The following is a 17,179-nucleotide window of genomic DNA, read 5'->3' on the forward strand; positions in this document are numbered from 1 at the left end:
GTCCACTAGTGACTGGTTTCTTCAAACTGTGTACTGCAAAACACATCAAGATAGAGGAAGGTTGATGGTAAGCAAAGGAATTAAATTCTCCTTACTTTATTTTTTCTCCTCAGTCTAATTGCTTTTCTTCTGATGAGACTTGTAGACAAGTATGAAGTCGCAGAATTGACTGAAGAATATAGCAGGGTGTCTTAAATAATCTCCTCAACTGTAATCTCAAGTGTCAAATATGAGAGTAGAGATGAAGAGAGTTTTTCTTTTTGTCTGTATCAAAAAATCTGTTCTTGAACACGTTATAGTAGTCAAAGGGGAGTTTGTCCATGTAAACCAGGAAAAATCTAGCATTTCTTCAATTCTCATGAATAATGAAGGAGTATATTCATGTACATTATTTCGAAATTTATTGCTGATGCTTGGATTTTTGTTTGTTTTCTTCCATCCACGATAAATATCCCTTTGGATTCAGCCTATAAACAATTGAGTTGTCTGCTCATACTAAGAAAATGTGTACTGCAGTGCTATAGTATAGGAAAAAGCTGGAAGGAAGCTTCATCGTTGGGGAGGGTCTTAAAGCTGTCTTTGGTACGTGCTCTGTTAGGGGATCTTGTGCCTCCTGGAGTGAAGCTTGCTGCATGTCTTCCGAAGCTCATCTTTTCATGAAAATCTCATAACACTTTATTCCCACAGAGACCTTAACCTTGGTCCTGAGGTCCTAAACCATCATGTTATTTCCTTTGTTCCACTGTGCTTCTACCTAAACCCTTCAGTGCCAATACACCATACTGACAAGGTCCGCATGCTCCTCTTGTTGCCAAGTTTCTGCTGAACAGTCCAAAGAATGATCTGCAAAAGTTTGGACTTGAGATCCTGTGATAGATCACAAATACTGAAATTTTAGCTCTTCAAAATTGCCCTTGCATTTCTGTGTTTGCTATAAAAAGAAAGCCAGATTGCAGCATTAAAATAAATTACCAAAGCAAACAGTAATGTAAGATGGCACATCTAAGGTAATACTGACTTATTGTCAAGTTTCAGTGTCTTACAAAAGGATTTTCTGTTATACCATCAGCACAGAAGCTATCTGTGCTGTGACCTAGAGCTACTGTGTTTATTAGAAGAAAAAGGTTATATATAAAACTGTGATGCAAAATGCCTGATTAGTTTGTGTATATCAAATATTATGTAGTCATGTTCTCCACTAGAAGATTTTTTTCATACTGGTACTGTAACGAAACTTGTAAAATATTTTTACCAAATGAAGGCAAATACCCACAAAGTTCTCAGAATGTTACAGAACAAACATTCTACATTTAAAAGGTGTAATTGTAATATTTTGAGAAATGGAAATACTAAATGGCTAAATTTTTGTTGTTATTATGATTCATTTGGCAGATGCATTAGCAGATCCCAGAATGTGATATACAGCAGTTCTGGGTAGTTACAAATAGCATCATCCTTCACATAGCCTTTTAAAATATTCTTACACATGCTAAACTACTGTCATATCTCCATCAGTATAAAAGCACAGAGATGCCAGTGAAGGTAATGATGCTATTTAATTTCTGGTGTTGGTTACTCTGAGTAACATTTTGTCTGTTCTCTTGTCATTTCAGCTGTACATCTGGGTGTAATTTTATCAAAATTTTTTACAGATAAATTGAATGTGAAAAGTACCTTACATGCCTCTCCATTTAAATTAGATCAATTAAGAAAAGCTGAGCACTTTGGGGAAAAGGTCAAGGAAGAAGGACAAAGGCAGATGTGATAGAAAGTATGTGTAAAAGTTAATGGATTAAAGCACCTATAATTTGTTTCATTGAAAGACATTAAGGTGTGGATGTTCCTAATTTGTAGATCCACTAGCATATCACCAGAGATATTAGAATATATGCCGATTACTTTGCTTTTACTGGGTAGAACAATGTCTGCAGGTGATTATGTGCTTTTCCTTTTCTTAGATAATGGGTTTATTGCCCTTCAGTTGTGGTACCAGACAATGAAAAATCAGAACAGTTAAGATTGTGTGAGTACTTAACAGTACAGTTTGAATGACCAACCTTGCTTGTTGACCAGTTTTGGTCATATACAACCCTCAAATAAACCTAAATAATTTGAAAAAATAAAATATAATAATAATTCTATTCTTTTATTCAGAAGTTGGAAATCCAGAATTAGGAAGTACTGCTCTTTGAAAACTTTAGGTCATAGTAGGGAAAATGAATAAAATTTCAGTGCATATTCACTGTCTTTCCAAGTTTACTAAGCAAAGACTACAGACATTGTATGTTTGAACTCTCTTCAGTGCTGAAAAACAAGAGTAGTAAGCACAGAACTCTAACACTGCTACATACTGCATCTCATACTTTCAAATCAGAGTTATTATTCAGAACAGGTAGGATTCCTATTTTGAAAGGATTATCTCTTTCATATATAATTTACTGCAGTTTTCATTATACCTGTTTGGTCAGAAGCTCCTAAAGAGGGAAAGCCCCTGTGCTGGAGGCCATGTCGGGTCCATGTCAGAAATGCAGTAAATACAGATTAGCTGTGCAGGACCTGTAGGCAGTTGTTTAATGAAGTCTGTAGGGACTCTATTCCATTGCTTGGAAAAACATGGAGTCACTGCAAGATGTGACAGAATGTCTTTGCAATCACGACCTTTTAAGTGAGAAGGTTATTTTGATTTCTTGACTTACCACCACAGTGAAATAGCATCTGTGAGAGAATACACTCATATGTTATGTTCAACAGAATAGTTATCAACTAAAACATTTTTAATATTTGAAATTAGTCAGTTGAAGTGGACTTACTAATGCAACTTTGATAACAAAAGGGAAATGTCTTTTTTTGTGGCTGATGTGCCTAAGCTGTACTTACTTACATAACAAAATATATCTTTTGACACCAAAATACGAAACTTGGAACAAGATCCCTAAAATGAAGTTTTGTAGGCTTCATTCCTGCAAATTGGTGACTGCCTCTTGTGATTTTGCTGTATGTGTTCATTCTATACTTAAATATTTGGAGACATGTCTGTAGGTCAGGCTTTTGGCTTTCATATATCTCTCTGGTTTTTTTATTTGTTTGGGTGTTTTTTTCTTGATATTTAAGTGTAAAAAGCAAAGCAGAATGTTTTGCATGTATAAAATCAAACTTTTCTCTCTTTTGGTTTTATTTAGAGACTTGTTAATGCTTAGAAGTGATCTTACATAGTTCTCTGCACTCATATGTTGAACTGATTAGTCACAGTTTTTATAATATAATTTTCATACTTTATATACAGATGTTATTGTATTTCAGAGGTAAAATACTGGCATTTTCAAATGTATTGCATTCCAAAGATAAATCACACTCTCATGAGCTTATCTTTCACATCGTTGTAGGAATTCAGCATCAGATGCATTTCACTGAACTTTCTGGCTGTTTTGGGGACATTGCCAGATCTGGTTGCCTGGGCGAGGTGAGCCTGCAGCAGCTCCCTATGCCCATGAGAGCCTGCAGTGATGCTCAGCAGCCCCCAGTGCATGCACAGCTCTGTGTGTGGCTGGCCACCTACAGCAGCAGAGTCACCAACAGAAACAGCCCCAAGAGCCTCAGGCTGTCTGACTGACTGGGATGGATCCCGTTAGTGGAAAGCTTGTGTGCGTACACGCGTGGACCCGTCCCTGCCGCAGCTGGCCTTAGGCACTGTCATAGGTTAGCAAGCATAGTCCCGGAAGGGACGTCCTTGCTAAGGGGTGCTTACAGTTTCCTCTGGGAACTGATAGAACCTATCAGCTAGCCAGTTTGAATATGGACAATTCTCTAAGCCACTTAAAGTTGTGATCACCTCTGTTATCCACATTTAAGAATAGGCAAACTCCCCCTCCAAGCTCTCTCTCGTTTCCGGCACTGGCACAGGTGGCTGCGGGGCCCAAGCAGGGCCCAGTGGGCCCGGCCAGGCCCTGCTTGAGCCAGGCCGGGCCAGGCCACGGCCATCCTGGAGCCATGGACCTGTTCCAGCCATGGAACCCCCCCACTGCCTTGCCGTGGGCAGCCGGAGCGGCTCGGCTCTCCCCCCTCTCCACTGCGATAAGAAAAATTCAACATTCCAGCTGCAAAGCTGCAAGGCCGAGGTGAGATTAACCCTTTTATTGCTGTGAAGAGCTGAAAACCTGAGGGAAGAGAGAGAGGAGATGCTTAAAGCTGAAATTCTGTTGTGAAGCTATGATATATCAGAGTATCCTGTTGTAATTTCATGAAGATATGGGGGGTGGAGTGTTCAACTCGTGAGCAGAAGCACCTGCGTTGAGATAGGCAGATGCTGACGCAGCTGTAATTTCATGAGAAGTTTGGACAGGGAGAGATGAACCAGATGAGGACTTTTGCTCCAAACGGGAAAGGAGGAAACCTCAGTCCCTAGAGATGAACCAGATGAGGACTTTTGCTCCAAACGGGAAAGGAGGAAACCTCAGTCCCTAGAGATGAACCAGATGAGGACTTTTGCTCCAAACGGGAAAGGAGGAAACCTCAGTCCCTAGAGATGAACCAGATGAGGACTTTTGCTCCAAATGGGAAAGGAGAAACCTCAGTTCCTAGAGATGCTCCCAGAGATAGTCCTAAAGATGAAGATGATGAAGACCCTTTGCTCCCAGGGAAGGAGAAGGGCCTCTGTTTTTGTTTCTGAACGGCTCAACCTTAAAATTGTACCCCAAAAAACTTCAAGAGTGGACCCTCGAAAGCAGTTGCGGGAAAAGCTGCAAGTCGGGGGAAAGGACTCACACGCAGGCAGAGAGACTCCTCTTCCTAAATGGACTGAATGATATTTGGAAGTGGGCGGCTGTCTCGTTGTGATAATGTTTTCATAGCATGAGCAAGAAGAGACTTCTCTTTCTAAATGGACTGAACAAGGTTATTATGGAAGTGGCAAACAGACTGAACATCTTAAGGGTTGTCTTTGAACATTGTCAGTGGGAGAAGGGAGGAAGGTGGGGGGAGGAGGAGAGTTCTGAAGGTGGTATAATTTTTTTTTCTTCTTTTAGGTCTGTTAATAAACTTCTTTATATTCTTTCAAGTTTGGTGCCTGTTTTGCATTTCTCCTAATTCTTATCTCACAGCAGATAAACAGTAATGAGTATTTTGGACCAAACCACTACACTAAATTGGTGTTTCTGCCCGGTTACAAACCGAACCCGCGACAGGCACCCAGCCTACCTGGGACCTGGGCCTGGATGCCCAGCTATCCCCAGCTGCTGGCAGCAGCAGCAGTACCTGCTCCCAAGCCTCTTACTGTAATTGCTCGCTATTTGATGGCTGCTGGCAATCCCACACGGGCATTCACACCCACAACAACATATGTAATCACCTTCCATAGCTGCTGGCACCCTGGATACATGTATCCCTGTAACCTATGGCCCCTTGTCCAGTTGCCACCACTCAGACCTCTGACACATTCTGTTTTCTCCTGCTGCTGCCACCACAGGGGCCTAGGCTCACAGTCCCATACCAGTGGTGGGCACCTGTGCCTCCATCCACATCCATGCACACAGGGTACAGACCCCTCAACCAGAAGAGTCACAATCAGGCCCTTTTGTCCCCTTGTCTATCCATTTTCCTGCCTATTTTCTTCCTTAATCCACCTTGATTTAATCTAAGTGCAGTCATGAGACCAAGATTCTGAGTAGCATTGGGAAAATATGATTCCTTATGTCAGGTGCAGTGGTTTTGGCGCAGGGATTTCCAAAGGCTGTTCTGATGATATATGTCCTTGTGTCCCTCCTTGCTGGCTAAGTGTTAAGAGAGATTTCTGTGCATGCTGTGTGCCTCTGAGGGTCTACTGGCATTGATGGGGAACACATGTATGAAAAGTATCAACTGACAGTTAGGAGGCAAGAAACTAAGTTTTCAAAAAAATTAGTTTTTTCTTTTCTTTCTCCCCAAAAAATGTGAAGGCTACAGAAGCAGTGCTCTAGTTGTAGGTCATTAAACCAGTAGAATGAAACCCTTACTTATCTGCTGAAATCTTCAGAGTACAGTTAAGCTTGCCTTATGAGTATGTATCCTTGAAAAGTAGTCTTTAAAACATTGAGGATCTTTGAAATGGTGGTGGCAGCTCAAACCTATAAAAAACGCCAATGGGTCTCACCATTGGTCAACTTCTATTTGGAAATGTGTAAGCTTAAAACCAAAAGGCACAAATAATATATTGTTCCAAAATCTACCAGCAAGTTCTAGTAAACATTGAATTGATTTTCCTTTTTTCTCCTTTTTGCAGCTGCTAGTCTGATTCGAACTGTTTATTCATAGGATGAAAGAGATGTTTTAAGTATTCTCAACAGTTCCAAGTGATTGATGTAAATTTAAAAAATGCTACTCTGATTTCAAATAGAGTTGCTAGGAAACATGCAGTTCGAAGATGAAATCTCCCACTGAGCTTGTCTTTGGCTGTACAATAGGAAGTATGTTATAGGGTATCCTGAGTTACAGATTATATGGATAAACTGTTAAACTTGTATATATATATAAATACATCTGCTGTGAACTTATTGAATACACATTATTCATTCCCATATCTGCATTTACTGATGAATAAAAAGGTATTACTAAGTTCAAGGAAATGTGAAAATCAAATGAAAATGCCAAGAGCATGATAAAGATTTTCTTACAGTCTTCATTTTGTTTCTCTGAAACATAAATTTATTGTTTTTTTCTTAGAAATGGATCTCTTTAAGATTTAATTTCAAGATGATGTTCTGATTAGTACGTTTCCTTTTATAAACTTCCAACAAATTTTAAAGCTCCAAAAGATAACAGCAATTATACACTTAATTTTTCTGAAGAAGTTAATGTGTTTTGTCCCTTAAAAGTTATTGTCCAAAGTAACCTAAAAATCCGTGTTATCATGAAGGAATACCCAGTTTTAATAATGGATATTTATTCGTATTAATGGCTGATGTTTTTTCATGCTGATTTTAGAGACGGGTATGTTTGGTTACCTTGGAGTCAAATTTAAACTGCTTAGTCTTTAAGACACAAGTGGAAGCTACTTGTACATGTGGGAACAGAGTAGTATGCTGTTCTGTGGGATGCTCAGGACTTGGCAGGAGGTTTATTGATTTTTCCTGCTGAAATATTTTACCAGGCAGTCTTCAAGCAGCAAAGCCCTTACAGCAAGCTTTCAGAAAAGTGAGTAATGCCTGTGAGTTATGACAGTAGTAAGTGCTCTTTTTCTTATATATTACGTTAGAAGAAAGAGCAACCAGTTGCTGATAGAGCAAAAAGTGTGGATAGGGACTGTCTGTCTGACCCTTTGTTGTTGACGTGATGATTAGACAATGCTTAAGTACCACTAAGCGACACTTCATGATCTGAAAGTATTTCAAAACTGTGTTTTTGCAGCTGACTTAAGAAAAGTAACTAAACTGTATTAATAATTAATAGTAAAGCTGAGTTGTTGAGCTTACCACAATTTAGAAGATGGCTAATGTTCCTGGAAATATATGTTTGTAATAGTACTACCAGATGACCCTTCATTACAGAGGTGTTGGTTAACTGCAGGCTGAGAGAGATGTGTGACTGCTCTAAGGCCCTTGTAGGGAAGAGAATTAGTATTGGTTCATAATGAATCTCTGGATGCAAATAAGAAAAATAAGACATATTATTAGTTGCGTGAACTATGAGGACAAAATAACAGAGACAAACCAGAGAGAAATAATGAAAATGGGAAGGATGATACAGCCTGTGTTGGTGCATTCTTCCTCAAGCGCAAGAACCTGCATTTGCCTTCTTTGAATTTCAGACAATTCTTCTCTGTCCATCTCTCCAGCCTGCTGAGGCCCTTCTGAAGGGCTCACAGCACTCTGGGGTGTCAGCCCTCCTGTCAGGTTTATGTTGTCAGTGAACTTATTGACGATGCATCTTCATCCAAGTCATTAATGAATAAGTTAAACCATACTGGGCCCAGTACTGAACCTTGGGGGACACCACTAGTGACAGGAGTCCAACTAAACCCTTTGCCACTTATTATGGCACTATGGGATCTGCCATTCAGCCAGTTCTCAATCCACCTCGCTGTCCACTGATCCAGCCCACACTTCCAGAGTTTTCCTATGAGGACTTTGTGCAACACACTGTTGAAAGCCTTGCTAAAGTCAAGTTAGAAAATACCCACTGCTCTCCCCTCATTCATCCAGGTGTTTGTTTTATTGTAGAAGGCAATGAGGTTGGTCAAGCATGATTTACTTTTAGGGAATCTGTGTTGCCTACTCTTGATCGCCTTCTTGTCATCTGTGTGGATAGAGATGGCCTCGAGAATGAGGCACTACATCAGCTTTCTGAGGATTGAGGTGAGGCTGACTTTTTTGAAGACTGGGGTGGCCTTTGCTTTCTTCTAGTCCTCAAGAACCTTTTCTGATCACCACAGCATAATTCCAAGCAGCCTTGTTAGGGTGTTCCATCAGCTCTCTCAGAGCATCCTCTTGTAACCACTGTTTCCCCTCCCTTTAGCAACAGGCCCACATTATCCTTTGTTTTCCTTTTGTTATTGGTGTAGTTGAAGATGCCCTTCTTGTCTTTCCTGGCATCCTTGTCCAGATTTAATTCCAGATGGAATTAAATTCCAGATCACCTCCAAGATACTGGTTCTTTGTATTTCCAAGTCAATGTTTATTAAGCAAAATTACAGAACTGGTGGAGTTATCCAGTAGTGAGAGAATCATTAGCTAATTTAGCCTGTTAAAATATATTAATAAACTGATTCTGAGTTTTGAGTTTCTTTTTATTATTGGTTATTTAGCACCTGTAAGCAGTTTAAAAAAGTTGAGTTATTGGAGGGGAGGAATTAGACTGCACTTTGCTCCAACTTTGTGCTTCTTTGTTATGTCATTGCATATTGTCCTTGAAATTGTAAATTCTTTTCGAGAAGAGTATCTTATTTATGGGCTATCAAACTGATGTGCTTTTTAGCTGGATTTCATTCATGTGAAATGGAGAGTGTAGCTGTATTCTCTATATAGGATGAAGTGGAAAATATTAGAAGCATGACTGTTGGTGATGGACTGTTTGGGCGAGTGGGCAGTATTGTGAGTAGTAGACTTGAGATTCCGTTTCCACTTGAACAAATCTGTCAAAAACGAAGATTATAATTATAGAAATCATAAGGAATTGAAGTGTTTCTATGAGCCTTTATGAAGGGAACTAAAGTCACTTTTGGACTCTAAGTGAGAGCCAGCCAACCCATAAAATCTTCTGTAGATGCAGCAGTGCTGTAAGAGCAGGGCTGGCTTGGAACTCTGCTCACAGCAATCCCACACCACTGGAATGAGACAAATCTGTGTAGTGGCAAGGAACTTGACTGTCACCACTTTTCCAGTAATAGAGAAAGCTAGTAATTGCTAGTGGCTAACGTAATGGCTTCAGGAGTAAATTGGATTGTGGGTGATGGCTCAGAAACCAGACTTACAAACAAGATACAGCGCCCTTTTTAATGGCATGTTTTTACCTAGATTGTCAAAACTCATTCATTGATTACAAAATTAATTTGAAAAGGCCAAAATAGCAGAAAAGGACAAAGAGTGATACAATAAATAATATGCAATATACATAATTATTTTTTTAAATTAAAAAGTTTCATGGTAATTCTACATACTGAGCAACTAATAAGATTTGTGAGGAGTTACTTACCATAGGAGAAAATGCCAGCTCTGTTAAGAAAATAAAGATGAGGAGCAATTACATGCTTACGAAAATCACTGAAAGAGTCTGAAGTAAAAACAAATACAAAACACTGATTAGGCTGAAGTATTGTGTGACTCCTAAAAGACTTTGATTATAACTTGCCACTGTGTTAATTTGCTAGTGAATTATTGCAATTATATATATTCATGTTTTGAAAAAGGGTAGAGAACCAGAGAATTCTTCTAGATTGTTGTATCTATTTATAGTTTAATCTGGATGGAATCTCTACCAATTCTAAAACTTGAATCTCTATAATTATCATAATATACCAGGAAATGGGGATCACAACAAGCATCTTGATTTACCTCTCCTAGCTAAGTGTACTATGCCAGAGCTCCCAAACACTTTCTTTTGCCCCCTCTCTTCCCCATCAGCACTTGGGGTTCCTGTCTCGAGCCCTGAGTGGATGTCAAGGGCTGATGCAGTAATCACGCTGCTCCCACTCTGAAAGCCTTGGCAGGTGAAGTTCAGGAAAGCTCTTCCATGGTAAATGTTGAGATTTACTGACAGGCAACTGGTAATTCTCATACATCTTTATCTGCCTACATCTCCTTTGCTTTCCCTCTCTGCCTTTCTTTCTACCTGCCCTTTTGGGTTGGTTTATTGCTTCCATTTTCCCACACTTCACTTACATGTCTCACATTACATCCCTTCCCTCTGTAGTGTTGAGATCTTTTCTTTGCCTCCTCTTCACCCGTTCAACATCCCCCACTGTTGCTCTGCTTTCCCTTGTCTATCCCTATCCCTTCTTGATTTCAAATCTGGTAGATTATGTACCTTATTTTTACTGCTTTTGATCTTAAAAATCTTTATTCAACTGACTTCAATTACCTGCTGTTTGTAATTTCTTTTTGTCTGCCCTATAAATGCTTTATGCCCTTGCAAAACGATGTCATCTGCACGTTTGGATTTAACAGGGAAGTGATGGAAAACACTGTCTGCTTCCATAGCAGTAAAATGGGTGTCTTTTTCTCCTTAATAAATGCCAAAGTGCACTGAAGATCTTAAGAAAGCCACACAGGATATGGCAGAAAATGTAGACATTTTCCTAAAGTGCATTTTGAGAGATTAAAAAATCCCAACAATTGGATAGTATAAAGAGGCAGGTTTACCCTTGTGTCCTGGGACCGCCTCTCATCCTAATGAAGCATCATGAGACGCTGCAACCCTCCAGAAGCACCCTGGCAGGTCCCTGTGTTCAAAATTGAACGTACTTCCCATTCAGCAGCCAATGCCCCAGTTTTTTCCACCTCCTTTGGGAGGATTGCACTCCAGACAGCTCAGCAGATGTTGTTTTTTTGAATTTAGCAAGGCAAAGGGTCTGTGGTGGTGACTGGCTCTTTTGGGAAACTGAACAGTCAAAATGGACCTAAGTGTGTTAGTTAGCATTGGATAGTAATTAAACATGACATGGTTGCAGTTAAATGCCTGCTCATTCTATTATATATTTTTTAAATGTCTCACTTGTTTGCTAAAATTGTGGTGCTTTGTTTGGAAAAAGAAGGATCGTGTACTGTGCAGACTGAAGGAATAATGTGTAGGTATGTAGTCACTCTGCTTTTTCAGAGGAGAAAAGCGACTTGGCTGGTTTTTTGTCTGGGAATGATTTTTACTGAGGCAGCAATATCCTTCTCACTCTGCAAAGATAAAAGGTTGAGAGCTATAATGTGAAAGAGGCAGTAGATTGTGCTGCCTGAGAACTGCAGCCCACGGTGCTGCCTCCGGCACCAGTGCTGCTACCTCAGATAGGCCGGGACGGCTCCTTGGGTGGCTGGGTGGTAACACTGCACAGCCATAGCACCTCACACTTAGAGCGATAACCCGCGTGCTGTCTCATCTCATAGCAGGCACTTCTGCCAAAATTCAGCAGAGCGATGTGAAACAGCTTCTCACCCACAAGCTGAGATGAATCAGAAGGGATGGCTGTGCTCTATATACAGAACCCACTCAGCCGAAACAAGTGAGAGTAGGGAAAGGATTTCAATCCTGGCAGGGTGGATAGTTTTGTCTCTGAATAAAATGAGGTATTTATAGCATTTTCTGACACAATTTTTATTTACTGTAATTAGAACCATTGTTCAAACCATTTTTTTTCTGAGCCAGCAAAAAGGGATTTTTGGAGAGCTAGAGGACATTGTATCTTTCCAAAATCGAACCTAAATTCTGCTAAAGAGAGGGAGGAGGGATCTTCCATCTATGACTATAACGTCAGAGAACACAGTGCTCTTAACAGTCTCATCTATCAATATGCTTGAACACAGTTATTATCACCATAAGCTGCTGTGTAATTACCATTGTTCCCAAAAGAGCTCCTGTTTCTTCGCTCTTTAATTATGTGCATTATTTCAGCATAACTATGCAATTTTACTCATGTCATTTGGAAACAAATGTTTCAGGCAAGGCAGTGTCATATCACAAGGATGTCATAGCCAGGGCATGGCTGCTGGAAAATTATACAAAGTTATTTCTTGATCTGACCTACCACTGTCTTCTGGATGAATCATACACACACAGTAGTTCATACCTTGGTCAGTGTAGATGCCTGAAATAGTTGTGGATGTCCTTTGTGTGACAGTCTGAAGAAACTTTAGTGCCAACAGAAGTGAGAAGGTAAAGATGTTTATAAATTTATTTATAAATTCTTCCCCTTAGATCCAGCTACAGTAAGCATACGCTTTTGTTGCCAATGTAAGAGCCTTTTTCTAGGGAATATTTCTAAATAAATCTCAGTTCTAGGGAATCACTTTTTAACTCTTGTCTGTGTTTTGCTGAGAACATTTTTCATATAACAGCTAGCTAATTGCAGGGCCATAGTTTTTAACTTTTTATTAAGGATTTAATCTGCTAAAAAATAAGGAAAAAATGTGACATGCAACAGGTCCTGTAATTTCTGAGCCAAAAGATTTTCTTGTGGTATTTCTTGTCATTTTCCTGCACTATGAGTTTATCAAAACACTCTTGAAACTCTGTTATAAGGAAAGTTCACTGTTTGAGGCATGTTCAAATGAACAGCCTTAGCATTATTTTGAGAAAGAAGGGACAAGTAAAAGTCCCCAATGGCCAAGACACATTCCTAGCCACCTCAAGGGGAGACATGAGACACATACACTGCAGCAGGCATGTCTGGCAGCAGCTCAGACGAGAGGCTCTCTGTAACAAGGCAAGATTTATCCCAGCCATACTTAGGGAGTCAACTATGTTTGTACTTGTCCTTAGTAATTTAAAATTGCCCCTTTCTTGGTGTTGGAGGTGGGAAACAGGGCAGTTTCAAAGCAAAATCTAAACCATTCGGATTTTGGAAATGAAAAACTTAGTAAAAATTTTGACATGGAAAGGGCAAGAGTCATGGTAAAAGGTGGAAGTCACTGTCAGTCATCAGTTCCTGGCACAGGAGGCTGGAAAGCAGGAGCATTGAGATTACACCTTGCAAAAAGTGACAATGCAATATTAGAATCATAGAATCATTTATGTTGGAAAAGACTTCTTTAGAGCATTGAGTCCAGCTGCTAACCCAGCACTGCTTGAGTCTACCACTAAACAATGTCCCTAAGTGCCACATCTACAAGTCTTCTTTTTTCGCATGCACCATGTTCTGGGATGCATGTTACTGAAGGGTGTTTAAGTATGTATAAGCATATTTTAACTGAAATAGTAACAAAATGAATATACTGAGAGGACTGGATGATATCAGCATGTCCCTGAGATACAATATTCTGTCAAGGATAAGCTGGAAGCCTTGCTTTGTGTGAAGTTCTTAACAGAGCCAATCAAGAAGCAAGAACAAGATGTGATGGATGTAAAGGATCCATTTATATATTCATGACAAGAAATCCATCAAAAAAACCCAGAGAACTGCACACTGAAAACATGATGACACATTTCCCTAAAGAAATAGATAATAGTCCCCAGCAAGAAACAAAAAGCTAGCAAAATATTCTGATTGAAAGTAGTAACAGATATTACAGAAGTGTTCTGAAAAAAATGGTTATAAAATCTTAGAATAATGAAAAGAAGGTGCATGCTTTTTTAGCTTGGTTTTAGTATATATACAGGCAGAGTTTCTCCCATATGGAAAAGAAAAACCTTTGAAAACAACATTGCAGTAATGATTGTATTCAGCATTTAAAAGGAAACTCACAAAAAATAAAACTGCCTTTGTGGAGAACCATTAATTGTATATTTAAAGTTTAAAATAATGATACAGTAGACAAAATACTTGAATTCTGAAAGAGATGAATGTACTTCAGTTTCACTGTAGTCTTTTTACAGACTTTGAAGTAATGGATTGAAATGTAGTATTTACTGAGATGAAGAAGGATAGAATCTGGAAGATAAGTGTAAAAAAGGATGTTATGGTTTTAACATTTACCATATTATTACTATCACCAGAAAATCTGAGTACTCTGAAACAGTGTGCTCTCTGAATAATGGAGATCATTAATTTGATCCAGAAATTCTGATGATGAATTTATTATTCAAAAGACTCTATCCTATATTAACTCTTAAATATTCAGTTTAGTCACCTAATCTGCCGGGCCAAATGTGATATGAGATAAAGCCTATTGTCAGAATTATTCACGCTCTCTTCTTTCTTTGTAACAGGCATTTTTAGCTCTCTGAAGGATGGTATTGCAGTGCGCTATTCCTTTTGAGATAATGGCTGAACAGAAGATAACCATTTGGTTCTTCATCTGTCATCTTATTACACCCTGTTTCGTCTACTCCTTGGCAGGTAAGATGATCTCCTGTGTTAATTCATTTAACTAACTGTTGTTAGTTTTATGTGTTTCAAGGACAATTAGAATGTTTGTATGGCTTTCATTTATTTGTGCACATACCACAGATTACTAAATGTGAACAATGAAGCTGTCAGGAAGCATATTTATTAATAAGAAGGGCTGCCATAATAAAAGGTTTGCAGAAAGACAGATCTGGACTTTAAATTTGGGGTTATGTGTTCTAATTTGGTATACGGAATGAAATCTAGTCTAGATTATAAAAATATCAATTTTCTGTTGTGCACGGATGATCAACATGCTTAGAATAATGAAAAACAAAATTCTATATTATTGACACCATCTAAAATTCTTAATTTTTCAGAAGCGCAGTGTAGTGGCAGTTTTCATAATACAGTGGGGTAGTTCTGCATATTCTGACTTCAATTTTTTTGTTAAAAATTATAGCATGTTTCATAAGTAGAAGTGGGGCCATAAATATTAAAAACATTCTGGAGTCATATTTCTAGCATCTGAATTTAGAGAGATGTTTGCAGTTGAAATTTTACTTCCATTTTAAGAGATAGATGGAGGTCTTTGAAAAGGTGAAATTCCAACTGTTCCAAACAACTTTGAAATTTGTAAAGCTTGTTTCAGATTTCCATGCCAATTTAATGAATGCTGATTTTTAGTTGCTGTGATTAATTATACTGTTAGCATAAACAGTGCATGCACAAAATTTCCACCAATATTTGAAAAGTGCAAATATTGTGTACTAAGGTTTTGGTTATTTTCAAGGTAGGCTTTAGATCCTTCCCTACTTTAAGGGTCATAGACTTGCTTAATCTAGGATACCATTTCAGGCATTGCCTCAGTTTCACTGCCATGAGACTATATTCCTTATTATTGAGTCAAAAAATCTGATTAATACTGTGATGTAAGCTCATTGCCTGTAAGAAATTAGTCCGTAGCTCACAGGAATGATTTCTGCTTTAGTGGGAACACTACGTTATTCTGTGGTTTTGAATGCTGTTCTTTACTCTGTGTCTGAGTTTGATGGAGGATTTACTGATGCCTAATAAAAATCAATACCTTCACAATATATTTGCTGTGTGTTTCAAGAGGTTTTTTTTTCTTTGTTAAGATATGAGGCTTGCTGATAGCACCAAGATTAAAACTTTAAACTCACTGCTTTAATTAAATACTGGGCTTTTCCTGAAAGAAAAAAAAAAGAAATTAAAAAAAGGCTGTCGACTGCTATCAATAATGTTACACATGTGATCTTGCTCTGGACCTGTTAACATCAAACAAAACACTAGCTGCACTAGCCAAGCAGGTGCTGGACACTGGTTGATAAAAGAGTTAAGTCAATCAGGGAGAAGAAATGTTCAGGTAATTTCTTGACAGTCAGGACCGAATGATAATTGTTATTGTGTATTCTGCACATCACCGTTGTGCCCAGAAGCAAAATAAACCTTGGCATCAGAATGTACCTGCTGGCAAGTGCCTTAGAATGCCATTGGAAGGTTGTGTGCTGTGACGGTCACGGCTAAGTGACATAGGAAGAACAAGGAGGGCTATCGTGATACTGCATGCAGCGTGTGTACACACTGGCACTGTCACAGCAAGGTTCACTGGATCTCTCACTGGACTGTTCTTGGCACTGTTAGATTCCCCCAAGATGATGGGAGCCTTTGGTGTGAGGGATTGTGAATCCAGGGCAGGTTCTAACAGTGCTGTTTCCGTTCAAAAAATTTTCCTAATTTATCTTCTGGTATGGAATAAATACTTGCTTGCATTTTTCATCAAAAGCCAAATTTAAGGCCTACGACTGTCTCTAAAGGTATGGCACCACCCTCCAACGTGGAAGATTCCTAGTTTTATATAATCAGAGGGTGTTTGTTACTGCCAGTGTATTACTGCAAGGCTGAGCAGTGCACACGCTCTCTGCTCCTGGATTTGCTCTACTTTGCGTAAGTAATTAAATAACGTTTTGAGTGGAGAGAAAATCTGCTCCTATCATCTAGGCTTTATGGCATCTAGATTATATAAATCTGATGTTGCAGTCTTTGCTCAGCCCCAGCACTTGAATGTTGCTGGAGGTTTTCTCATTTCAAATGGGTGTGAGAGCTGCTGGCAGTTAGTCTTAGCCAATTTTCCTTTTGAATATATTTCTTGGCAATTTAAATGCCATCATATCCAGAAAATATGCATCTGCAGTAACCAAGATGAAATATAAGGGGTTGCTTGGAAGTGTTCTCAGTGTGGTTAAAAAGTGAAAGATACTGAAGAGGAGGAAGGAGCACAAGCCCAGTGATCAGGTCAAGTTCTAGGAGGTGTTCTTTCACACATGATGTTATCAAGGGGAATGCTTGCAGTGTCAATAATAATGGAAAATGTATGAACTGGGGATGGCTTTTAAGTAAAGATCATGAGTTCTCATTTAATTAACAAGACAGACCAAGTCCCAGAGTGAGGTTAACTGGGAGCAGATGTTGAAAGCAGAGTATTTAAGAATGCTTTGGCACCTTTTGGACAAAACACAGGGTTTCTCTGGAAGTATATTTGTCTCCCCTTGCCTTCTGTGGTGCTGGATCCACAGTTCTAGGTTGTTCTACTCTGTAAATTGCCTTTGGAAAACTCATCTGTGACTCTGTGGTCTAGGTTTTTGCAATCCATGCTTCCTAAACAGACCCACTACTATATTAACTTCTCTGGACCTAGGAAACTGATAGCTTCCAGATACATTG

General features: G+C 39.0%; 1 protein-coding gene across 1 annotated transcript in view; it reads left to right on the forward strand.

Annotated features, from left to right (window-relative positions):
* The window catches only part of CNTN1 (contactin 1), a 229,420-nt gene that overhangs the window by 135,152 nt on the left and 77,089 nt on the right, over positions 1-17,179 (forward strand). Inside the window, exon 3 of the mRNA XM_039570741.1 lies at positions 14,317-14,446. Coding sequence (XP_039426675.1) covers positions 14,338-14,446 — 109 coding nt within the window. The 5' untranslated portion in view covers positions 14,317-14,337. The remainder of the gene's footprint in view (positions 1-14,316; positions 14,447-17,179) is intronic.

This window comes from Corvus cornix, chromosome 1A (genome assembly GCF_000738735.6).
Source record: "Corvus cornix cornix isolate S_Up_H32 chromosome 1A, ASM73873v5, whole genome shotgun sequence".
NCBI lineage: Eukaryota > Metazoa > Chordata > Aves > Passeriformes > Corvidae > Corvus > Corvus cornix.